This window comes from Corvus hawaiiensis, chromosome 5, assembly GCF_020740725.1.
Source record: "Corvus hawaiiensis isolate bCorHaw1 chromosome 5, bCorHaw1.pri.cur, whole genome shotgun sequence".
Taxonomy (NCBI): domain Eukaryota; kingdom Metazoa; phylum Chordata; class Aves; order Passeriformes; family Corvidae; genus Corvus; species Corvus hawaiiensis.
The window spans coordinates 47,165,877-47,192,984 of record NC_063217.1 but is presented as its reverse complement, the minus strand read 5'-3'; the positions used below and the strand labels follow the sequence as shown (position 1 = coordinate 47,192,984).

Here is a 27,108-nt window from a genome sequence, read left to right as displayed (position 1 = left end):
AGTTGCTCCCCCTTGTTTTCAAAGCTGAACACTTTCTTCTGCACTTTGGTCATTTGATACTCTCAGTAAGGTAAAGAAAAAAAATGCATCAGTCTCAGGGTTTTCTACAACTTCTAAGTATTCACTTTGCCTACACTGGCCTTGCAATGCCACATTTTCCACTAACAGATCTGCTTTAGTTACTCCTTCATGGCTAGCTGCCTGGCCCTGGTGAAAAAATCTGCTATTTTCATGAGGCAGCACTAGCTGACAAAATAATTGACTCCTGGGAGCCACATAGATACAAAGACCCCTAATGTATTATTAGGTATGATGTCATCTGTGAGGCACAATTTAATGACTATTTATCACGTATGAAACACTTCGTTTGGAAACATGCAGCATAATTTTTCATCTTCAGCCTATTGGACGAGATAAGAACTTGCCAAGTGTATTGATCGTAAATAATTTACTACACCATGGGTAATATCTTAATTTGCTGGGAAAGAGAAGTGACAGAATGGCAGTGCTGGGGACTAACATTTGTTTTTTTTCCAATTGAGAATTCATTTAGTCTAGATAAAAGCAGTATGTATTCCCAAAACTCACCTCTATTATTTCAAGTCCTCTCAGAGACTATTTACATGATAGTCTCTGATGCAGACAGCAAGACTGATCTTCAGATGGGTACGGTTATTTGCCCCTCTGATGAGAAAGACATTAGACGCAAAGCACTGAGCCAAATGGGTTTCATTATACTAATCTCACCTCACCTGGTAGCAAATTCAACTCAGAAAACGTAACCCAGTTATTCCTAGAGCCACCTCCTTAGCTGGAGCACTGAGCAATTGGTATCAGATGCAAAAGGTTTGTTCATATTTTACTGCCACTCTTGACCGGACTCTTATCTTCATCCTATTTTGTATTTTACATTAAATGACCCATCTGAATCACAATCTGCATCCTGCTTTTTCTAATTAGGTTTGCAGGCTTCACATTTGCCAAGCAAAGCTTTAAAATGAAAACTAAAGGCTCAAAATATGTGAGGCAAATCAAAGAATTCAACAAATAAATAGGATTTAAAATTCATGTTTTTCAGCAAACTGCACAACTTCTGCATGCATACATTCGCAATACTGTAATGCTCATAACTGCAAGAACCAACAACATACAGCCAATATGCTACACATTTCCTCATCTCTCCCTCTTTTCCCACACTTCCGTATCTATGTATGGCCATCATATGGTAATTAGATCTGGTCACTCTTGGCTTGAGACAAACTGGGACCTATCAATTGGAAATGAATACCAACCCCCTAAAACCAGACCATTTCATAGACCGCATTCTGTGAAACCACCAACATGAGAAGGTTAGGCAAAGAAAAGCCTCACAAGTTGCTAAATCCCAAGGATTTTCCCACATTTTTTCCACAAACTGAAGGAATACGTAATCTGAAACTTACACTTTTCCAAGATGAACCTATATTTAACATGTCTAAGCCCATGTCTGGAGTCGTATCTCTCACCAAGCGTGGATGTTGCTAAGATGTCTCCCTTCTGGCTGCTTGACCCACACACCAGCCCTGCCCCAGTCACTACATCCACCTTCCTCCAGGGAGACTGGGAAAACCCACTGAACTACGTGCTTACTGACCACTTTTCACAAATACTTCTTGTTAATAATTTATCAGGTTTGTTCTACTAAGCACCACACATATTTTTAGGGATGTGAACATCTTCCCCTCCTGCCAACATCCCTTCCACTAGAAGGAAGATAAAGCCAGAGGATGGGTTAACACAAAAACTGCAAGCTATATGCAGCTCAGGCTTATAACGTTTTCAGCATGAATTCTTTATGTCCCTGGTTAATAAGGTAGGCTTTCTTGAAACAAATCAGCCTGTATTCAGTTCATTATTTTCCATGAAAACAAAGAAAAAAGAAAATTACTGCTTTTAAAAACAGACCAAGAAATTCTGATCAATCAAAGCCTGCAGAGAAGATAAACTAAAAGGTATTTTTAAGTAATTACACATGACACCTAGCAACCTCCTGGTTTTCAACACTCACTCTTGATTCTCCCACGTTATAGCTCATTTCACCTCCAGCAAGATCCCGCAGTAGTGTATTATTCAAAGCAGTATCATGACTGTTGTTTTCAATGTACTAGGTGCATCTGGTTATTTTTGCAGACTCTTCTTTTTGCACAGACTCACAGTCATAATGGATAGCAACATCTCCCAAGGGAGTTTTCCAAGCCCTGTTAACAAATCAGATAACTTCCCCTCTCCTTTTCACAAACTTACCAAGAAATAAGGAAGATAGTTTCTATTTCTACTTCAAGGCTCTTTTATCAATTTTATTGCTGTGAAGAGTGAAAAGAAGGTTTGTGTATTTCTTTCAAGGTGAATGTCTTTTGCTGATGACATGAAAGAACCGATTAAAAATAAATTAATGCACAGGATATGTCTGATTTCTCTCTAAAAGGGTTGGGCTCAGAGACTGACCAGTTACCACTGGAAGGAGAACACCCAGTAAGTAAAAAGCTTCTTACCACCTTGCCAGCAACACGGTAATATTTCCTGAAGCCCAGGCACCAACAAAAATAGCTTCCTCCAAGAAGACTGACTTTTCCAAAGGTACAAGTGGATACTTTCTCAACTCCAAGAAAAATGACAAGCAGCATCTTCTGTAAAAAGCAGGGGACAGGGCATCCACAAAGGCCCAGACCACACCCACACTCCTCACTCTCAGATGTACCCGCAAAAAAGCTCTGAAAAAACAAACTCACATGCTTTATAACATAATCCATCCCTCATCCAACTCAAGCTGTCCTTTCCCTCCATCACCCTCTGAGGCTTTTATCACTATGCACCTCCTCCCCAGCAGCTGGAGGACTGGAGTTTTCTCCAGTCCCATTCACTCAGCTGGTCATGGAAGGGAGCCCAGATGCTGGGTGCTGTCACTCCACCCATCCGAGCTGCCTGGGATGCTGCTGGCAGCAGGAAGGGTGTTACATCTCCTTTCTTCCTGCACACACAAAACAGAACTGCCTGTTGCAAAAAAAAAAAAAAAAAAAAGCATTGATTCCACTTGCAAGGGACCCTGATGACACTGCAAACCTGCATCCCAAGGCAAAACACAATCCAAGCACATTAGCTCTTCCTGATGTGAATACCACAGAAAAAGTTCTACTGCTGGTGGGGGCTTGGAAGTGCATAGGAAGAGGGGAGAGGGGTGGTGGAAATGCTAGGAATGAGTGGTGGGGGGTTGCAGGAAAAAGCAGAGCCCGGCACAAGGTACCAGAGGGTGAGTGGGAGGAATGAGAGCAGACGCGTACTCGACAATTATAGCTGCATTTTGAGCAGCTCCAGCAAAATGAGGTGGTGTGTGCGACAGCAGAGAGAAGAGCCAGAGGCGCTGAGGAAGCTGGGTTTCGTTCCACCTCAGATCTCAAGGGGGACAGGGGCAGGAGGCGGACACAGGAAGCCAAGGGAGGCAGAGAAAATGAAGAATCCTATTTTTGTACCGTAGGAGGAGCCATGGGTAATTCACTTCAACGTGCACTTGGCATGAAGCTCTTCACACACCATCTGGGGGAGGAGCTGCACGGTCTCCACGCCTCTATCACCATCCCCAAAGCAGAAAAACCTCTCTGAAGCATCATCCACCTCTCTTGTGCCTCAGCATTGCTCTGCTCCGGCAGCACCACAGCACTTTGTAGCCACTCTTCCCTCAGCTGTTTTCCTTCCCAAACCAGATTTTTTATAGGAGGTCACCAGAACCAGCAGAAAACGTGGTGCTCGGCCTCTGTCAACCAGCTCAAGGCAACAGAACATTTGCCACAGATAATTTATCACAGCTACACAGTGGCACTGCTGAGAGAATGCACACCCCGACTTTTGCAGTCTCTGTCTTTTGATTATTAAAAGGGCCAATTAGCACATAAATTGAGCTGTGAATACTGAAAGGGATTTGAAAACAGTAATAATTAAAGAGTAGGACAGTAACTGGGCTCATGAGCTGCCCCTCATCTTTGCTGGCCTGCTTGCCAAGCTGCTCACACAATGATGGAAGAAAAGCAGCAGTGCTCATTAACTGCACCATGGTACTCAGGAGCATCCATGCCCTGCCAGCCCCATGCCGGCAAATACACAGGCTCCCTTGCTGAGAGACACAGTATTTATTTGGACTTCTCTAAGTTCACACAGCACTGAGTCCCCAAGAAAACTTCTCCCCTCCACCCCCCAAAACACCATAGGATCCACAGGTATTCCCTCATCTCAGCAAGATGGTGGGACCAAACCCCAAAAAGGAAGGGGTGATAATGCCAGGGAGAGGAAAAATGCCGAAGCTCAGCACCCCACCTGCCTTTCCCTGTGTCAGCCACTGACTAATGAGGAGTATCTAATGGCAAACGATGTTCTCAGTCCTTAAGCTGCTCCCCAAGGAAACTGTCAGCATCTTTTATTTACAGACTGACGACAATCCCTAGGGAAAACGATGCCGACTCCTACGTGGAGCAGGGGAAATGTATATCTTTTTAATCACCGCAGCACTGATTCATCTTCAAGGCTGGTACAGTTTCCGCTCTTTGTTGCTCTGAAGCGACTGCAGTGATACAGCTCCCCTGTGAATACCACTGCCTCTCAACTACAATATTTACTATCAGGATGGCTAAATACACTCACTGACATGCAGGCAGCTCCATCCTGATCTCAGGGGCAAGGTCCCCTCAGCTCTCCCATACAAGGAAGCTAAGCAAGGAAGGGAGAAGGAAGCCGGACCCACTGTGCACTGACATAAATGATGACATTTATGCCCACAAAAGTTGAATGAATGAAGTTGAATAAAGAAGTCACCAAGATTTCCATGCATGTTTCATATACATAAATTAGAGCACTGATCAAGCAGTGTTCACTCTTCCTCATCCGAAACCCACTAGTCTGATGACTTGCTATAAAAACTACCTTTGGCTAAAAAGAGGGAAAACTGAAATACCTTAGGGGGAAAAAAAAAAAAAAAAAAGGACTGGAACGTATTTAGGAATAAACATTTGTCATCATGAAAACAATGGCATATTTCTACTCCATTTAGCACTGTGTGATACCTCTTATGTGCCAGGCTGATGCAGCTGCAAAGCTTCATTTCCCAATGCCTTGCAATCAGCAATATCAAGTAGTGGCACAGATACGCCCCTGTTGACAAGATCAAAGAGCAAGGCACAGCCTGTTACATAGCCAAGTCCGCCAAAACAGGAGCCAAAACCTCACAGATAAGGCTTAAAAGAGAGTAAGACTCAAACCTATGAGGTCTTTCAGACAGGCTCTACACATCTAGAGCACAACAGAAAGGCTGGGGTTTTTCTGTGGTCCTACCAAAAATACAGGGCAATTAATACCACGTATAGACTCTGCCACATCAGTTTCCTGGTCACCTCTGATGTTAACAACTTTTAACAATAAAAGTGAGAGTCCATCAAATTCATGCAGGCAGTAAACAGCTTTGAAATTAGTGTGAGCCAAGTTCCCTTGAAGAGAGGTACATGCTTGAGAGAGACAATTACAGAGGAGCCAAGCTGATTTATATCGGCTGGTTTAGTATTAAATCTCTTCAGAGCTTTTAAAAACGTTAAATTGAGACCTTATTAAAAACTCGGCATTTTTATTTCACCAGATTAATGACACTTACAGTACTAAATTCAATCTGTAGTTTCAAACACCACCAAACAAACACAGCTCTATCTAAGTGTAATTAAAGAACAAGTCATCATTTTGGGGAAAATTTCTGGAGGCACACTAGCAAGCTTGATAAATGAAAGGAACTCACTCTCACATGGGAATTTGAGAACATCTATTTTATTATTTTTTTTCCTTTCTGTGTACAATGAAATATCTTGATAGCATTACATTATAAAACAGTTTAACTGAAGGGACTGAAGGCTCACAGCAGGCTTCACTTCTACACACTAATTAATTATCATTTATTGGAGACTTTGTGCTTGTATGTTTTGGCTGCAGAAGCTTCAAGTCTGAGAGGTTTTGTCTAAACAGTAGATTGCCAGTTTTTCACTAAGTCAGTAAGAGCTTTAGTTTTCATTTTTACTTGAGGGGAAGAGATCTAGTCCTGTTGTCACAGAGGCATATTGCTTTGTAAGGCAGGGATCCACTTTCACCCCCTTTTCAAGAGATAATTAAATATGTAGGAAACACCATGCACAGTGGCATGCTATTTTAAAGCAAACACTGGAACATGGATTCAGAATCTGGTGCTTCACAAACGAGAAAAGGCTGCAAATTACCCTTTTTACTAAGTCAGCAAAGAGCAAAATATTTAACCCAGCCTTGTCTAGAAGAGAAGACACACACAGCTCAGTAATATCACGTACTTCGTAGTGGAATTTCTACATGTTAAAGATCTCCAATAGCTTAAGACATAATGAATTAAATACTCATACATTGATGACGTTGTCCTACCTCTAGCTTTCCTAACCTAGATGAGAATATCCTGTAGACTGTGAGAACATCTAATGCAAAATGTAACCAAGTGTTTTGGAGCTACAGCTGAAATCCTGGCCTATGTATATGGAGAAAAAACCCTCAACCATAAACCACAAATCACATCACTGAAGCTATTGCCAGGAAAGCAAGTCACTTAAGATCAGCTAAAATACAGAAGACACATGCCTACACTCACTAATGAGAAGGAATAGCAGTCATGTATTTGCACAGTCATGCAGTTTAGAAAGTACAGTACAAGACTGGGAAGCCTGGTTTTCCACTGAATGACACATGATTTTGGCAATTCCTTTCTTCGTTTTGCTCCCCACTACCAAATGAAGATAATGACATCCCCAAGGTACAACAGATATCTGATCTGGTGACAACAGCCCTGGGAATTCCAGCCCAAAAAGGCAAGTATACAAGAAGCATAACTGAGACTGACTGCTCAATCCTTTTTTCTTCGTAATCACCTGTGAAACTCCCTTGTGTTTGAAGAAGCCACATTAGCCACGTGTTAGTGGTACTAGCATTTATGTTGTTGCTGTTTTACAGCCCAGGAAATCATACATTTCCTTACTGCCTTTGACAAAACATAAACAAGCTATTTACAGCAGGACCTGATACTTTTCCCCCAAGAAATGAAGATTCAAAACATTTTCAAACATGGTCACTTTTAAAGCATCTAGGAGACTTTAATGTCTTGCTGCCATTAGGAAACAAACTATCAAAGCAGAGTCCAAAACAAAGAAAAAGAGGATAAACCTGAGTTTATGGGGTCATTTTCAGGAAATCACATGTCAGTCCCACCTAGCACCAGCACCGCATCCTTCTTTAACAAGAAGGTGTAAAACATCTATGGGATATAAATACAAGGAAAAGATACAACAGAGTATCCACAACGCCTGCCAAATGTAACATCCGTAGGTTGCTGGGTGTGCCATGTCCCAAACCTGCAGCTGCTTGGTGGGACAGACCTCCCCTCCTCTGGGCACAGCCTCAGGTATAGGTGTTGTTTGCATGTTTAAAGACATCTGAAACAGAGACACATTCTCAAGCAGCTGGTTATACTGCGTGGCTGAAGCAAAGATGATGGACTTTTTCTCTCCCCATGCATACTCTCTGATTTCATGGTTCTTTCTTTACTCATGATGTCAAGACAGTTGTGGCAATAAAAAGCTTTTTCTTGCCTTCAGACACACAGACATACAGACCAACTGCTCCAAAACAGAAATATAACTTTTCTCTGGAAAAACTATGGCTTTTGTTACATTCTGGTACAGACTGAACACCATCCTAATTTTTCCAAGCAGTGCTCACATCATGTAAACCTAAGAAAAGGGAGAGGAGGAGAGGGAGTGAAACTCTTCTATTATTTATCAGCCACATAGTCTAGTCTTTGCCCCCATGAGCTATTTCACAGATCTATGGATGCAGCATCTGCAGAAGATTTTCTCTCATTAATACTTTCAACCATGATGATTTACAACACAACACTAAATTTACAAACCACTGCTGTGAATTTTTGGGTTTGTCTTCAGAAATTATTCAAAAAATTAAATTCCTTTGCCTTTATGTCGTAACAGTGTGCAACAAAGTAGGATATATCACAGCACATTTATCAAAGCTCATAAGTTATTGATGTGACTCTCAAAGACTAAGCTGAAAATGCCATTCCACTTTTGGTGATTTACATAATTATATTTTAGGTACAGTTTACTTATTATTCTGTTGCCTACAACCAACTTTTAAGGAAACATTGTGTGTATTCCTTTTTAACTGGAAGCAATCAAAATTGCTGTACAAATGCAGTTTTACACAAGAGCAGAAGTCTCTTGAAAGGAATCTCAGCTTCTTGTTTCAAAGCCATGGGTAATAATCAGGAGAAAAGAATAATACTCATCATCACCTCTTTACAGTCCTGTGACTGCTCATTTGTTTATATCACAACAGCATCTAAATCAAAGACCACAGACATTTGCTAGTTGTTTGACAGGTAAGTGTAATTTAGTTCTCCACCTGCCTGTTCTTGCTAAAAAGCTGTTTCCAAACTACCCCAGAAAGCCCCAAACACACCAGGGTACTCGCTTTCAAAGCACGTGTTCCTCTTCTGTTATCTGACACAAACCCAGCATTGTGTTCTGCATTCCACAGTGAAAATCGTGCCCTCGAAATTCCCCTCCATGCCAGCCAGGAGGAGGCAAGCAGCAAAGCAGTCACCTAAGCTGGTTCCTCCTAAAGGGAAAGTCAGGAGGGGAGAACAATGCACATACAAAACAAGAGGGGCAGAAGGGAAGTGAGTCAGGGTTCCCGGAAAATATTTACTTGCAGATTTGAACACAAAGGAATCCCAAGCATTTCTTGCCTGTGCAGTGGATTTGCTGCCGCACGCTATTTAGGGTAGAAATCTGCCATATTTATCCTCCAGCCATGTCAGTTCATTCAAGTTACTCCCCTGGGGCCCTGACAGCACAACATCACTTTGCAAGGCATGCCCAGCTGTGCGAGGAGGCTACACCATCTCATGTTAGAAAGGAAGTTCATGCCTAAATCCTTTTCAGGACAGCAAGAGAGATGAGAGAAATTGCTAATGATCTTGAAGCAAGGATGGCAGAAGCAGGAAGCCTGAGCCCCCTAACTCCATCAAAATTGGTTTGTGGGACCTTCAGCCAAGTCACCCAGTTTTGTGTCTCAGCTTTTCTCCTAGTAACTACCCACAAACTAAATACACGTGTGTACAACTGACAGAAGGCTAATCCTAACCCTGCTACAAAGAGCCTTCCCCCGCCACAAACGCCAGGGTGGGAATCGAGATGCTTGAGATCCGTGCTGAGGTATTGCAGGCAGCCACAGCACCACAGCAGCAACACGGCTTCAGCACTTCACACCCGTAGAGAGATACTGCTGATAATCAGCACTGAAAACACTACTGCCACAAACCACTGCACCACTCGTGTCACTGTGCTATCCCCACTTTGGGGCAGGTTGAAGAGAGGCATTAATAAAATCATCTTGTATCTCCCATGGTCCTTCAGGTCTATGCCCAAGCAAGTCAGGAGTTAAACATTAAAATTATAGTACTTTTGACACCTGAAATGTATCAGAGTGCCCATATAATTCATATATCACAAATATGATTTGGCGGGATTAAATTTGAAAATTATATCTCAAGGATTTGTTATTGGAAGAGAAAACATTTGCAGCATACAACAGACCAACAGAAGAAAAGCCTGATTGCTGTGATGAATAATGCATATTGCCTATGGTACTAATTAACCTTGTACTCCAGTAAGATATTATGGAACAATAAGGCTAATCTGAATGTGGCCTGACACTCTTCCCAATGGCATCTGGAAATCAGTCTTTGAAACCTGTAAAATTTGAATTTGTTATAGCAGAAGCCTTTGCTCAATAAACTTTCAGGAGGAGTATTTTTGTTTCTCTATATCCACAGCCCATGCTGTTTCCATGCACGTACGCAGTGCAAAACACTGAAGGTGACTCCACCACCTGAAATGTTCTGGCTCGGCTTTCCATGGGCCCCCCCGCACCTGCCAGCAGCACGTGGGCAATAACAACGTGCCTCCCACTAAATCTCACAATGCACACTCAGTCCTACAGACAGAACTGCAGCGTGACTGTTGTGCTGCCTCTGCTTCTTCCCAACCAGAGTGGCAAAATACTTACAGTAAGCTCATTGAAAATGAGTGATTACAACCTTAAGCTGGTGCTTTTATGCTGCCAACTGAAGAGCAAATGCCTCCATCTGAAAACATTCATTCTAGTTTGGGCTGGTTTTGCTTTTCTTGTAAAATATTCACTTTCTTCTTAGTCCAGAGCTACACATGGTATTAAACACAGATGCCACATTAGAGGCATTGTGTTTTCAGTTGTGTGCACAGTGCCCACAAAGTACAGCAAAATGACTTGCACATACCTGAATGACTGAAGACACAGAAGGAGTCATGCACAGGCATCTTGATAAATGCTTTTTGTGTCAGTTTACAGAGTTGTAGAATCAAGTTTCCAGACAACTCTGGCCAGTGTTTTTACACACCAAGGTCTGATCTAGCATTTCTTTTATTGGGAAGAAAACCAACAGCAAACTAAACCCACAACAAAAAAACCCCAAACAAACAAAATGGGAGAAAAGAAGAGGCCACCAAATCAAGCAGTCCCACAATACTTTGGAAGGGCAGGATTTTGCAAGGGACACTTTCCCCATCTACCAGTGCACTTAACACACTACATTTCAGAGCCAGCGCATGACCCACTGCCTTCATCATCAGGATGACACAACTCATCAATGCCATTAGCCATGCTCAGAGCTCAGTCAATAACAGACTCACACAATCATTTCACTAGTCCCCGAGCACCAGATTTCCATCTGGCAGCCATCCCACACACCCTAGCAAAAACACACCAAGAGACATCTGACCTGACTGATGAGTACTGTGTTACTGAGGCATCCAGGAGACAAGAGCCTGAAGACATCAATGATGAGGATGCCAAGTGCAGAGCTCTTGCTCAGTTGAGCACACAGCATCACCTTAGGGAAGGCCTCCTATGATGCACCACATCCTGCAGGCAGGCTCAAGGCTTGCTATGCCATTTTAAACTAATTAAGAGTGATTCAAAACCTCTTCCTTACTCTTTTCAATGGAGAACAGTGCAGAAACAGGTGGATGAACTTTAGCCTGTGTCTCCCTGCATGAGACGAGAAAAAGACAACCACAAAATACCAGAAACTCTGATATTTGGGAGGTTTGGAGGAGATCAGGATCAGACCACTTGCTGACAAATAGGTCTGATCTGAGTTACACCAATTATCATGAACTAAATTTCTTTCCTATAGGCTGTGCTCTGCTGGCAGTCAGTGCAACACTTAATAAAGATCTAGGCCAGGAAATAATTTAGTTAACATATCATAAAGGATTATCATCTCACTCCCACCAAAATCAATGATAAAATCCCCACTGACTACAGAGAGCAAAAGATCACACTGCAACTCATTTCTGCCAGGAAACTGCAACCAGATGTATCAGTCTGGCAGCACTACCCTGCAGCAAGGTCTCTCAGTGTTATTTCTGCCAGGCTCACTAGTTCAGGCACCAACAGGATGGTTCCTTTCTCTCTGTTGTACTAGCTAGACTCTCAATCTGGACCAAAATGCCTTTGCACATGAATGATCGATTAAGTCTCTCGAGCATAAGCTTGTCTCCACATCTGCCTGTGTGGGCCCACACTGCCCTGACCCAAGCCATATCTGTAGGCATTACCCCCATCTAAATTCCCTGCTGATGGCTTTGTTGAAGGATGCTACTGCTGTCACAACACAAGAGCAGGTCCTAGCTGCTGTGACACTTCATTTGTCTGGGCAGCAGCAATGCCTGGAAGGAAGACTGCCCTGCTTTAGTGGAAGTATGCAAGACAATCAAGGCTGGCTAAGCAAACTAGTTTTGACACATTAAATCATGCTTGAACTGTGAGAGCAAAGAAAAATAATGTAAAAGTCCTTCTAAAGAAAAAAAAAGGTTTACAAATAAATAAATAATATGAGCCAGTCTTGTGCCCAGGGAGGGGAGGAAAGCTTTTATCTGAGCCTGCCTGAGGACTTTGGGTAGGCAGAGAGGAAAAGATTATTTTGCAACACAGACACCTGCCTTTTTCTTCAGAGGTTTGCAGCCATTTCCACACATTTTACTTCTAGAAAGAGTCTCTTGCTGATCACTTGCTCTGGCAGTGAAAGAGCATCAAGTGCTTGGGTAAAAAGCAAACCCAAAACCAGGTAGGACAAGAAGAGTGAAATCTCATCGCCCGTCTTCTTACCTCTTATCAGCACACTCATGCCTACTATGGTGTGACCAACATCTGACTTGGCACTGGAGGGTCCCACGATTGTTTTTCCCACAGTACTCTGTTAGCCTTAAGCCATTTTTGCCTCAAATACCCTCTGCAGGCACTTTGCTCTAGACATTGCAGCCTGGAGTGACAACACTCAATCTGCTGCAAGTCAACCATTGCAATGCAGGAAATCCCAGCAGCACAGGGTCACAGGGCATCTGTGGACCTTGGCAATTATCCATGGCATCTCTCCATCATCGTGGACCTCTTCCTGCCTGCTGTGAACTTCTTCCAGTAATTAACATGCCCAATTGCCTTGGATTTATACTAATAAAACACTGGCTCCTGTCCCAAGATTCCAACGTTGCTGTCACTTCTTGAACCTGTGCAGAGCCCCAGCAGTAATGAAGTCCACAGTCCTAGCTCTATCACTGCCTGGGTTGCAGGCTATCTGCAAAGCAGTTCAGAGCTGGGAAGCTCCAGCCTGCAGGTTGCTTCTGCCAAATTACAAATTAGCACATTCCCCATGCTCTGCAGTAATTAAAAAGCTTCCTTTCCAGGCAGCTTTTGAAGGCAACACTGTGACCTCTGTCACCACTGCAGTGGGATGACAGACTGTCCAACTGGGTGTAAGACCTCCAATGCATTACTTGTGGAATTAGTACTGCAGCACAGCAACTCCTCAGTGCACGCAGGAGACATCATCTCACTTGGATGGCAACCATCACTCGGAGCTCAGCAAAGATCATGTTGGCTCCCTAGACAGGCTCGCTTTATTCCAGTAATACCAGTCACACACATGCAGAGGGACTGGGCAGTCTGCTGGGGCAGGGGATGCTTTTTTATATATATGCAGAGGCTCTGGTACTCAATAATGCTGAGGCTTTGGCAGTGAAATGGACCTTTGGGCAGAGATGGATTCCTTGGCACAGCTGCCACACTAGGCAGAACCTCTAGCTGATGTGAGAGTCCTGTTCAGAAAATGCACCTCCAGGCCAAGTCGTTTTTTGAAAGAAAGCATCTAACTGATGTATAAAAGCAAGCCTTTTGAAATGACAATTTCTGTCCCAATTCCATCTCTAGAAGAACGTTAAGTTCATTGTTACTTCCCAATGAATCCACCTGGAGATGAATGATCTCAAAAGGGTTTTAGGCTAGTCTAAGAGCATAAAAAGAGCACATGAGATCAGCACTGATACCCAAAATCCTGATTCAGGTTCTAGTCTCTGAATGGCACTGAATAACTCAGTCTCCAGCCCAAAGCTGTCGTTTGTAAAACTGGGAATAGTGACTCTGACCTACTTCACAAAGTGGGTAGTTCAAGATCCAACAGAGAAAAGCCCATTGTATGACCTGGAAGCAGTTTTAGTAGTCTGTATTAACTACTTCTTTCCTCATACAGAAACACTCACTTCTCAAGTGGCAGCAAAACTACTCATAAGCTACTCAAAGCCTACTATGAGGACTTGGCTCATGATACCCCTCCAAATCTCACTGCAAGAATGGGTCACATCCTAAGTCAGCACTACCTCCAGTGCCACACTGGTCAGGCAACCCTGTCAGGGAAGCTGAGCCCACCACCACCACAGCGGGCTGTACAAGGATCATGAAGATGCAGACACTCTGCTGATGTGTATCCTCTCCCACCCATCCTGCTTCCAGGAATGGAACTGTGGGTGGCAGGAGGAGGCATGCAGGCAGGGATAGTCTTGTTTCACCCCCCCAGCCAGGGGATTTGTCCTGATACTGCCACTTATCTGCAGCTCTTAAAGCCTGAATTTTCAGGAGAAGGGGAGTAGAATTTTTCTTGGCATTAAATTGATTGACTGTCAGTGACAGTGAGAAGGAAGTTGTCATCTTAAATCCTACTTCTTCAAACTTCAGCTGGTTTTTTTTTTAAGGACATAAATTTATAAAGACAGGTGTTTGAAAGTAATAAGGGACATCCACAAGCCTGGAATTGCCCCTTTTGTCTTGGTTTTATTTATTTATTTATTTATTTAATCTATTTTGGGTGTACATTTTGGGGTTTATCTAATGCCTACCTCTCTGAGTTTGCTCCAGTGTTAACAAACACTTGACCACCCTGAGGGAATTCAAAAATGGAAGCACATCAGAACCATGCTCAATACAATCTTAACCCTGTGTTGTTCATAGATTCAATTCTGTTTATACTACATTAACTTCTTCAGTGACAGAAAATGAGCAATCTTCCAGCAAAATAAATGGGTATCTCTTTTATGATGAAGAGCAGATTCAACTCTTTCTACAGACATACGTATCGCCATCTCTTTACTCTTACTTCATTCCACTGAACACTTACCTTGTAAAAGATACAAGTTTATTCTGCTAAAGAAATAAAATATAAGATCTGAATCTGTTCATACAAGACACAACTGGAGCATGCTTTTGTGGAGCCTGGATTTCAACCTCAGTTTTAACCCAGAGCAAGAGAAAATGGTCAAGATGTAAAGCATGCAGAGAGAAAAGCTTATTGAAATGTCAGCACATCATTAACTACTGCTAAGTGTTTCTAAACGAGAAACACAAAACTGAAAACCCAAATTATGACCAAAACAATAGGACCAATTCATTTTATACCCCATATAAATTAGGTGGAATGAGGGTTCTGACAAAGGAGCTCTAGTAGACCCTTGGCAGTTCAAGTGGTTGCAGCCACCCTTCTGCTACAGATCACCATGCAGGGAGAGTGCCCCCAGGCCAGGACATCAAGACAAGCACTCCACTGATCACATCAGTCATGGGCAAACTACCCAGTCCTGCAGAGCCAGCAGCAGCTTCCAGCACTGGGACAGAGTGGGCAGCTGGGGAAAGCTGTATCTTAAATCAAGGCAATTAAATTCACTGCGTTGCCAACAAATATCCATGTACTTTATCCCTAGTGTTTCTCCAGAGTCCTTAATTGCTTCTAAAAACTACAATTAATAAGTGAACTGTTACCAAGCCATTCAAAGTCGAAGACAGCAATCAAAGGAACCTAACCACACCATGGCCAACACTCCTTTTGTCCTGCAACACCTCTGCCATCCCATAATTTAACAAATTCCCTGATCTACCAATGGACACCGTATATTCAAGAATGATAAAACTAAACAAAGGCACCATTCGAGTAAATATCATTTAGTTATCAAGGACCAGACTCAAATGCATACCCTAAAGATCTGTTCCAAAATATCTTATGACTAAGAAACAAACATGACCTTCACAGTTTACAATTCTGAAGCCATTTCTAAACCTTATTTTATTTGCACTGCTCAATCTATACTTTGTGAAGGGAATAAAGTACTTAACTGTCCTTCTGAAAGGTGACTGCACAGCAGCCACACTGCAAAGAACAGGAAGGTTAAGTTGGTCAAAATAACAGCCTAAAAGCATCGCTGCAGAACAAGGAAAAGATCTTCAGTCATAGGGGTTACGATATACAAGGTAGTGCAGAAAGTTACAGCTCATTAGTAAAGCGTTAAGTATTGCACATAGATGGACACTGTGCCTCCTATAATAATGAGGGCAACCATACACACACAAAACAAAAGGCATAATATTTAATCAGTCCTGTTGCAATACAATTTTGATCTGTGCAAAACATTTCCCCACTCTTGTTAATTATTTCAGCTGCAGAACAAACCACCTAAATATGTACATACACACACCTCTACAGAATAAAACCCGTTCTCCCTCCAGTGACAACTGCATTTTGCATTCAAGTGACTTTCTTTACACTGGAAAAGATAATACACACTGTGTGGCTAAAAATTCAGCTATTGTGACACTGGCTGGGTTTGTGACTAATTAAAATTAACTAGGTACTTCAGCTCATAATTATATAAACACCTACCATGCTATACTCCCAGCCAATTTGGTTTTAATCAGAAAAACGCACAAGAAGTATGAATGATGGGCAAAGAACTCCCTGGAGGGGCAACTGTATTTCCAAATTCAGTATTCTCCATATACCAAATATTTCCATCAAAGTTTTTCTTGCCATGTAATCACCTCCCAGTAGAACAATTAAAAAGAGATTTTAATTTTTTTTATCCCTGGACTTTGCTTGCTTTCCACTCCACTACAAAGGTAAAAGCACACTTGCCTTATCCACCTGAGTCCAAGCTGGGAAGTCTCCCATAAGACATGCAGGATTTAGCAGTATGCTGCCTTTCTAGCATACATAACAAGGAGAAAAGAGAGAGAGAGAGAATTCAGCCAACTTGAGGGAGTACAGGCAGGCAAGCAAGTTGTGGAGTGGACTGAAGAAAATCTGCCCCCCTACTGCAGCTGTACCAGGTGGAAAAATAGAAACGGTGGCTGCTCTGGAGCAAAAGCCCAAGCTTCAAAATAAGGTTACCTGTGCAGCAGCGTGCTTCCATTTCTAGAAATAAGGGGATAGGGAAGGCAACGGCTGAAGTGCTGCACTGTGTCACCTGAAGAAATCACACATAATATGCAAATATACAGGGTTTTCTTTATTGTGGTATCAGCTGTTTCATTCTCAAGTCAGGCCTCTGTGATAGCTGCTGTGCAGACTCAGAAACACAACAGTCAAAAAGCATGGCTCTGCCATCACTACATTTTTAAATCCTCAGTTGTCTCCCAACCCTCCATAGATGGTGCCTTCTGCTCCTCACCAGCCAAGGGTCACTGCCTCTGCCTGCTTGCCCCTGCACAGCTGCAAATAAACAATTGCCTCTGAATATCCTTCCAGTGGCTGTTCAACAGAATGCCAATCACTGCTCTGGGAAAGTGCCGTCACACATCTGCACTGATTGCACTGCTTTTGGAGGAAGATGAGTAGCTCTGCTTCACCCCCAATCAGCCAGCAACAAAATCATCCAAGAACTGATTCAGCAGGTAAACTTCTAAACTACATAAGCTAGCTATGTATGTCGATTAGTTTTAATTAAGTCCAAATTAAAAGACCTGTGAACACAAGGTTTTTCTGCAGCCCTTGTTTTCTGTAAGACACTCATTTCTCTTGGCAAGAGCTCAGCTGAATCACAACACAAGTAATGAACAATCAGCAAAAATAAATATGGTTTTGTAAATGCACTGAGGTATGTTCTGCAAAGTTGATTAAGGGAAAAATAATCAAACAAACACTAGTATTTAAGACAGCAGAAGGTCTTGAACATTCTAGAGTTGTCTTACAAAAAAAAATATCCAGGTATTTTCTCTGGCAGCAGCTCCTTTCTAAAACCAGAAACCATACCCCAGCCCATCTTTCCTTCAGCCCTCAGTTTCAATGTTCTTCCTCAGAAGATAGGAAGCGTGAAGAAAGATATCACTGAGTTTTCATCCATTATTTTGTCCACCTCTAACATCTGTAACCTTGCCTATACCTTCTAGCTAGCTAAAACCAGCTGTACTCCTTTTGATGTCTCTTCAAATGACAGCATGTACTGATTCTTGGAGAGTGCCATGACCTGAACTCATTACTCACCTTTTCCCTTTGGCTCTCATTCTGTGTAGTTTTTCTTTTCTTCCATTGCTTCTTTACTCAAAGATTTAATTAAGTTGTGCTTCAGCGATAAAGTCATCTGAAAAAGATCAGGCTCTGCAAAATGAATTACATTTGCAGTTACTAGTCTGCAGCCCACTGGACACTAGCAGGACCTCACCACTGCAAATGTATTTGGCTCTCATTAGCTTAACATGTCAACATCCCCTCTTTTCCAGTAGTGTGGGCTCAACTGTCTTTAAAGGCATAAAAATAAGTACTTGCTGCTCACTGAAAACATACTGGGCTGAAGGTGAGGATGAATACAAGAAGTGCCAGAAAGTGTCCTTGTCACGGTATTCATTTCCTACACAAACCCCAATGGTGAGCTCTGCTATTTACAGTAAGCAACTAAAACTGAAGTTACGATAAAACTCACCTATGCTAGTGCAGGAAGAAGGAAAGCACAGACTGGGCGGATAATAATAATTTTTTTGGCCAAACCCCTAAATGGATAAAGGCAGAAATGTCAGCGGCACTAAACCAATTTTTACAGCATTTTAGGATCTGTCCCTCAGCTTTCGTTGAGTACTGCCTCCTAGGGTGGAGACCACCATTAGGAGACTTGAAACTGGCTTAGCAGACCTCCTCAAGGATCCATTCAGAGAGCACCAGCTGAACCGAGGCAAAGCCCATAACCATCAGCTCTTTAGTGGTACCAAACCACCACTCCGGAAACCAGCATCGAAATTCACAGAGCAACCACTTTCATTTCTCTTAGTAACTAGCATAGCAATTTATTCTTGTGAATAATGAACCTTAACACTGTTCCTTTACAAACATGTCCCAACACAGTCACGATTTACCTCTAGCTGTCCCTAGCAGTTGCTGATAAATGTGCCATGTTGCCAAAGGAGGTGTAAAAATCCAAGTAGTTTGGGTTTTCACAGTAACTACTACCTAGCTGCCTATATTAATTGAGAGGGTGAGCACATTATATAAGGAGCTTAGACCATGTCATATTTACAACCTCAGAGTCCCCAGTGAGAGAAACTGCTCAGCTGTTACTGTCAGTGCCTTCTTCAAACAGGAACCCTGCTGACAAGATGATGAATTCAGAACATCGTTGCCAATTAATGATTTGTAGGCAGAAGGGATTTCAATAGTTCCCATATGTTTGTGAGGATGACTGGGATTTACATCACCTCTAATAAAAGAGTGTAGTCTGCTCTGTCCAGACGTGACACTAGAGATTAGAAAATGTCATCTTTGCAGCAGAAATTTTAATAAACAAAGCCAGGCTCTTCTGGGCTGAAAATGTTTCCCAAAGCACGGTCACGAAAAACCTGCTTACTAAGTGAAAGCAAACTGGGAGACCACTTGCAAGATGCACCCAAGTGATTTACAAACCAAAGGTCAGAAGTTATTTAGGTGTTTGTGAGAGCTACACAGCAGAGTGCCAAGACCATCATTATGTCAGCCAGGAGCATGGAGTGCATTTCCTTAACATCAATCAGACTGAAAAAAAAGTTCGGCATTTACAGATACACAGGACCTTTCTTGGTGTTACTTACTCTGCTTAGGGATGCAAAGTTTAACTTCACTGCCCTAGAAGACAATCTCGTTTTTGTGAGTAACAATAACCACACCAGAAAGCATTTTACTCACACGGGATATCAACACGAACTCCATACACGCTGAATGCGGACCTCCTGAACGGCCTAAGGCTGAATGCCTCCTATCAACTGAGCATCTCAGAGCCAACCAGCAGGGAATGCTTGGCACAACGACCTGGGTTAAACACAGGACATCCAAATGGAGTCCTCAAACAAAATTTGCCACAGGCACTCGAGTCCCACTGATTTGGTGATGGAATTTAGGGCTATCCCGCAAAAAAGAATTACTGGCTTTAACACCTCTAGAGGAATTAAAGTGCTAAACTCCTGCTGAGGGTGCAGGCTGTAGGTGAAGTAAAGAGTAATTTATGTGGATATACCTTAGGAACAGGGCAGGGATACACCACCACAAAGTATCTTTACACTTCCTAATTATGATCACAGGCCTACCCAACACGGTCATAAATTGGGAGGCCAGATACTGTCCTCTTGATTAAGAAAAGCAAATTAAAAAGAACCCAACCCATACCCAAAAGCACAACCTTTAATCACGAAGGCCTTCTGAAAGCACACCCCACGTTGCTATCTCAACACTGCCAGAGATGCAACCCCTCTACAGGCAGTGCAGGTTCTTCAATGATAATCTCAGATTTCTGGTTTAAATCCGTAGTTTTTGGGGTTTGGTGTTTTGGTTTTTAGTTGGTTTTTTAATGGTGTTTTCTTTGTTTTTGAGACCTCTAAGAGTGCTTTGAGAAATCCTCATGCAACATCAGAGGACAGGACTTGAAAGGTGACCAACAGAGGACTCCTTTCCTCCAAAAATTCTTACAGGTGGACTGACCTCAGTGTCTAGACCTAGCAGTAAACCAGTGTCTGTCACTTTGTGACATGGTATTTTCTGCCATAATTAAGCAAAACCTTGCTGATCTATTGACCCACATCCCTCGTCTGCGGTAGCCTGTATTTCCTCAACTTGGGATAATGTTGATCTTAGCTCCCCCCTTGTACAGTATCAAACATCAAGTCAGTCTCTTCTTCCCCCCTAAAAAGGAGAAATATCTTTATTAGCACAGTAAAAGCAAAGCCAAGACAGATTTTGCTGTACTGACTACATCTGTAGAAAAAGGAGACTATTCTGGTCAAAAATCACTCCACATGCTGCTCAGCAGAGCTTTCTCCAACACAAACATTTCTCTCAAACATTACATTTTCTCTCCATGTCAGCCCTTGAAGGCTCGAACTATCTCCAGGGGCACAAGCCTGTGACCGAGGACTAAAGGATCAAGGCCACAGTTTGCTGTGGAAATGCACTAATCTGTTCTTTGTACCACACTACAAACAGCAATAATGAGTGTCTGGAGTGAGGTGAAGAGAAAATGCAACACAGACTTAGGTTGAAGTGGAATTCCTCTGCCTTCTCCACAGTATCTATTATTATCCATTATTAAGTGGCTGCAAAGAGAAGACAATTAAGGTGGGGCTCATGACCAATATATATTAATTTTGCAAAAAGCAAACTGTATTGAAATCTTTATTTGTTTACCCTTCTCTTTTACAAGCAAGTTAGTTTTAGGCTATTACGTATTTACAATGGAAGGGCAGATTTTATAAACAAGCATGTAGTACAAACCATAAAATGAGATCATATACTCAGAGTCTATTGCTGTTCTTTGTAAGTATTCTTTTAAAGGTCTTGAACTTTAGATACCCTAGATCTCTTGCACAAGGCCTCTGACGATTCAGGAGATCTGTGCTGACCAGCAACTTGGGAACCTCAGCCAGCTACTTGTGTGAAAACTTCTGCACATATGGAAGCATTTTTATCAGTGGGGCTTTAAGTTTAACTCTGAACAGCTGAGCAGCTTTGTATTAAATTATTTACCAGAGAGGAAAATCAATCAACTCACACCACATCAAATACCCAGCCCCCTCCAGAGTGATAAAGACAGAAAAACATACTCCTTCAAATACAAAAACAAAATGCATCTTCTATAAAGAGATTAACTTCAAACATTCCCTGGTACAGTCCAGAAAAAAAGAAACCAGGCTTCTAAGACTCATAAGGAAATGCTGATACTGAAGAAAAATAACATAAATCTCTAAATAACAGCTGAGACTACAATTGCCACATGGCCCCAACAGTACAGTGCTCCAAAGGTAATAGCAGAATGCCAGATTCTCTTTGTTCTCAGCCCTGTAAGCACCAGAAGCACCTGCACATAGGTGTCAAGTGCCACAACATCCACCCAAAGCCTCTGTCTTCCTGCTGTTTATTCAAAGGACCTCAGAGGAAGTGAGAACCTGACCCACCACTGTCAACTCAACCAGGCACAAAAACCATGAAACAGAAGAAAGCCCAGACTGCACACCGCCTTGGAAGCTCACACAGCACCCTCCCTGCAAACCCTTACCTTGGCAGGTGTTGTTCTTCTCCTCGTACCCTGCCTTGCACAGGCACTTCCCGATGGGCACCAGCCATTCCCCCTCAGCACTGCAGTGCATCTTCGGTGCCTCCTCAGTCACTGAGTGGTTGATGCAGACACCTGACACCTCCAGGAGCTGCGAGGAATCCGCACCCGTGATGGTGTCAGGGAAGCGGGCCAGGTTGCGGATTACCGATGGGCATTTCTTGTAGTACACACGCACGGAGACCAGGGCAATGCAGGCACCCACGTCCTGGAAAGCGAGGTAAAATCCCTTTTTTGTTAGGGGCCCAACGTCTCTCACCTCTGTGTTAAGCTTCATTACTCTGTCGCCAAGGTCTAACTCTGTGAAGCTCTCATCAGCAGCAATGGTATCAATCTTGATGTACTGGTTTTCTTTGATGTTCCTCCCGTCTTCATCATCTGATTCAAAGTAATACATGTTAAAAGTCTCCTTGCAGGTCCCAAGTCCTCCTGGAAGGCTGTTACAGTCCCTCAGGGTGAATTTGAGCTCAATGAAGATGCGGGATGCCCCTTCATTAGAGATCCAGCTGGTCAGAAGCCAGTTGTTCTGATTCTGTTCCATTACCTTGCATACTTGGTATGTGTGTATCGGAGCGTAGTTTTCATCCACCTCACCAATTTCTTCCCACTGTATAAAAAGGAAAAGTAGTTTTTGAAACAGTCATAACTCACGTGAACTCTTAGCTTTCCTATCTAAGGATATCTTGTGCTTCAGTGCTTGGGACTTTTGGGGGGAAAAATGTTTTAATTGCCAAGATTTCTGTACTAGAGGCTCAACACATTCCCGATAAAGTCAGACGAAAGATCCTTCATAAATAGAAAAGGATGCTAGTTAAAACCTTTTGTTTTAGGCAGTCCAAAAGTGGGAAAACATATTGCTGGGTTTGTCCACTAGTTCTCAGTTAGAAAACAAAACAAAAGCAGATGGGGCCATTTCCTTGGGCTTTCCCAATGCATCCACACAGGAGAGAAAAAAAAAAGCTATCTACACTTTGTCTGTCCCCATTCCTCCAGGCTCCTTTCCACCACATGCTCAAATCACTGCCCCACACAACAAAAACCACACTTCTACAAGCTATTCCCCCCCACCAAACAGCATGCCAGAAAATCAGTGGAATTGAGTGATACACAAAATAAATAGGCCTTTGCTCTCCCCAAGTGTGCTAGTCAGAGAGTTCTTGCTCATGCAAATAGAGGATTACTTCCTATACAGGTTACAGGGATCTGCAAATCTTGAGCGTTTATGTGCTACACAGGTTTTTAAGCAGAGCTCCAGGCAACTTTTTCAGCTCTTTGTGGGAACTGTAGCAACAGTTCATTTTATTTTAGCCATGCTCTGAAGGGCATCACTTGGAAGGAGTGCTTTTTCCTGGTGCAGCAGAGTCAGCAGCACCACCACTGTGCCTACAACAGATACCCATTAGCATTTCCTCTCTGCTTTTGAGAACCATAGAGTTACATTAAGAGATCAGATTAACCATCTAAGTGCAGCAAAGAACCCAGGAGAGCCAGTGTTGGTTTCAGTTTTGCTCCCTTCTACTTTTGACCCACTTGTCTGCAAGAGCTTAATTCCCAAAGCCTGCTCCACCCTCTCCTCAGCATTCCTGCACACACCCAGTCACAGCTGCGGATGCAGCACAAAGCAAATGCACAGAGCATAATGCACAGGTAGTCCTGTACAAGGTAGTAGCTATATTCCAAGCTGTCTATCTTCTGAGGGCCAAAGGCCAAATTTTTTCCTTGGAAATACAGCCTGAGATAAAGTTGAGAGTGTTCTCAGCCCAGATGCCACTACTACAGAGCTGACACAGAACACTCTCAGAGTCAATATAACAATGAAGATCTTTTTAAGGGAAACGTCGTTTTCCATTTTAAATTAAAATATCAGCAACAAGTGACATAGGAAAATAACGTGATGGTACAGTCCAAAATGAATTCTAAATGCCACCATCAGAAAACAGAAAACATTTCTTCTCCTTCCTGACATGGGATGTGAAAGTGGGGACTTGTGCAGGAAGACATGCCCACTGTGATGTGCAGAGTTCCACCACCAGTCTTCCAAGACCTAACCCGAAGACATTTTTGCCATGGCAAACAGTACTTTCATTTCTAACCCTTTTTTATGTCTCTGGGCTTAAACAGACCACAATCCTACTGTGATTAAGATGTACTTGTCACCTGGTAGCGCCACAGAATTGGACAAAGATATGTCTGCAGTGAAAGCCAGGCAGACCTGTGCAGGATTCATGCCTAACTTTAGGAGAGGCAATTAACAGTTATAAGGAGAGTCACTGAGAAAACACACAGGAAAGGTATGCAACATGAGTAATTCTGCAGCTAGATTTTCTATGTTTCACTAAATAGGGAGGTTTTGATACATGAAATTAAAAGCAGAAAAACACCATTCTTCAATTACTGTGGTTAATTTAAGTGATAAATATGCTGTACACACATACTTCCAATGAATCTGTCAAACACTGTGCTAGTTTCAGCTAGAACAGAGTTAATTTGCTTTATAGCAGCTAGTATGGGGCTATGTTTAGGATTGTGCTAGAAACACTGTTGATGACACAGAGATGTTTCAGTGACTGCTAAGCCAGCACTTAACACTGAGTCAAGGCCTTTTCTGCCTCTCAGCCCATCCCACCAGCAAGGGGACTGCGGGTGCACAAGGAGTTGGGAGACAACACAGCTGGGACAGCTGGATCCCACCTGGCCCAAGGGATGTTCCAGACCATATGGTGTCATGCTCAGCACATAAAACTAGGGCAAGAAGAAAGAATTGGGGACAGGAAGAATCATGGCATTTGTCAAGTCAACATTACATGTAAGGGAGCCCTGATTTCATGGGGATGGCTGAACACCCACCTGCCCATGGGAAGTGGTGTTTCCAAGTTTACTTTGCTTGTGTGTGTGGCTTTTGCTGTGCCTATTTTAGTGCCTTTATCTCAACCCATGAGTTTTCTCATTTTTACCCTTCTGATTTGCTCACTCATTCGCTGCAGAGGAAGCGAATGAATGGCTGTGTGGCACTTAGCCGCCAGCTGGGGTTAAACCACAATAGTCCTTTCTGATGGCCAGTGTGGGGCTGGAAGGGTTTGAGATAATGAAAGGTTTGATTAGAATGTGCTAGATTGAATTTATAGCTGTTATTGTTGTTTAGCTATTCATTGACGGGTTCCTGAGCTTGCCATGGGGCTTGATTGCCTCACTACACACTAAAGCCTGGTGCTGGTTAGTGGCTGCTCCTTGGTTCTGCTGCTTGCTGAACTGCTGATCACCTTACTCTGCTGGGCCTGGGAACATTCTGATGCAAGCAGTGGCAAAGCACCACTGTGGCACATAGATAAGGCTCCACTTTGAGCAGGTAAAATCCTAAGGGAATGAAGTCTGTGGCTAAGCCCAAAAAGGAGCAGAGGCAAGGAGAATAGCTCATTCCAACATTATCCCAAATGGTCTGGTCCAAAGGGCCCATGGATAGAGACTGGAATGAAAATACCACCCTGCTTACCTGAAATGGCTGAACACCAGGCAGCCCATGGGAAATGGTAAATTAATTCCTTGGTTCGCTTTGTTTGTGTGTGCAGCTTTTGCTTTACCTATTATTTTAGTATCTTTATCTCAACTCATGAGTTTTCTTACTTTTACCCTTTTGATTTGCTCACTTGCTGGTGGGGAGTCAGAGGAGCTGTGTGGTGCTTAACTGCTGGCTGTGGTTAAAACATGACACCATATAAAGGTGAAGTCTTATTTTTATGAAGGTGGTGGTGATTCTCCATTTGATGAGAGAGGGAGAGTAACCCTCCACTTCCCCCAACCTACAGGGACATCCCTGCCAAATCAGCCGAGGGGACAGATGAGCACATCCCAATATAGCCCAGGATATATATGACGACTTTAACTTTGCTTTTTTTCTGGCTGAAGGTCAGAGGATCACTCAAACAACTGCTCACATCAACGAGCATATAGGAAAAAGTGTTAATTTCCAGCAGGAAGTGGTGCAAAGCATTTCAGGACTGGAAATTGCTCAGACCAGTTTATCAAATGGAGATGTGTATGGATGGCTACAAGGTACACAGTGTAACTCCGTACAACATTTAGAGAGCATTAATGCATAGTTTCTTTCATGGAACTGACACTTTCAATGACTTTTAGTGATGTTGCAGTAATATCATTGGTGACCTAACTTGATGGCATGCTGAAAAACATCATTTGACTATTTTCATACTTGCCAGGTCAATTTTCAAGGACCCAACTGTGATGCTCCCCAGAGTTATGAAGTTAAGCTCATTTCCACTGCTGCTTTAGGAGTTGTGCTTTTGGGAGCAAGTACAAAGTTCATTTGTTGAAATACTAAGTGCAGTGAGTGTAATGGTTGCTTTCATGCACTGAGAGCACTAAACACCATGAGGAGAAAGGTCCAAGCATAAATACCTCAATCAACTGAGCTAGAGTCTAATCTCAGCTGCAAGAAATGGCACACGACACATCTCAGGCTTCAGGATGTGCTGCGCTTCCAGTACTGCACCCCAGATCCCAGCAAATCCTGTCATCACCACCTGCCATCAAACCTAAAGCAATCATCAGAGCATGAGAAAGGGGAGGTGCTAATGAGCTAAGGCTGCTTATCTCTGTATAATCCTCAAGGGAAAGTCAACCAGATTTTATCAGAGCAGCCAGTATTGTGCAAGATCTCTGCTCTGTCATTTAATCTTCTTCTCTCCTATCTGCATGTAGGACTACACCATTTCTTTCTCTTCAGCTGGATCTGCCTCCCCCAGAGACTGCAGGCAACCTGCCACCCTTCTGCTTTTACATCCCTCCACGAGATGGAGATGGCAGTAAGAGCCCCTGCACCTTCTTCCTGGTCCCAGCTTCCAGTCACTACAGACCTCAGATGAGTCTTTCAGCCAACAAAGAAATACAAACCAGAAGATGAAATGCAGTGCCTTACAGTTAATGAAAAAGAAAACCCACCACATTAAAGAGACAGCATCTAGATGAAAATTTTTGACATGAAAAAAAAGTTAAGTACAACTGAAAAATTGTGTAATGTTGTAATTGCTCTCTGCAGCATGTATTTTTTGAGATATAAATCAACCCCATCTGCAGGATTAAAACAAAAATGCAACCATTAATTTGGTGGTAAATGTTTTCTCTACATCTTTAATAGCCCTAAGAAGGAAAACACAAACGCATTTCAATGGCCTGATGTTAAATCATTCATAGAAGACCTATTTCTGAATCAGAAATTTCCAGCACACTAGTGCTG

The 27,108-nt window shown here is 42.8% G+C and overlaps 1 protein-coding gene across 12 annotated transcripts in view; it reads right to left on the bottom strand.

The window, feature by feature from the left end:
- Positions 1 to 27,108, bottom strand: part of EPHA5 (EPH receptor A5) — a 196,013-nt gene that overhangs the window by 129,669 nt on the left and 39,236 nt on the right. For all 12 annotated transcript variants that reach the window (XM_048303226.1, XM_048303224.1, XM_048303225.1 and 9 more), the window contains exon 3: positions 21,801 to 22,464. In XM_048303226.1, coding sequence (XP_048159183.1) covers positions 21,801 to 22,464 — 664 coding nt within the window. The remainder of the gene's footprint in view (positions 1 to 21,800; positions 22,465 to 27,108) is intronic.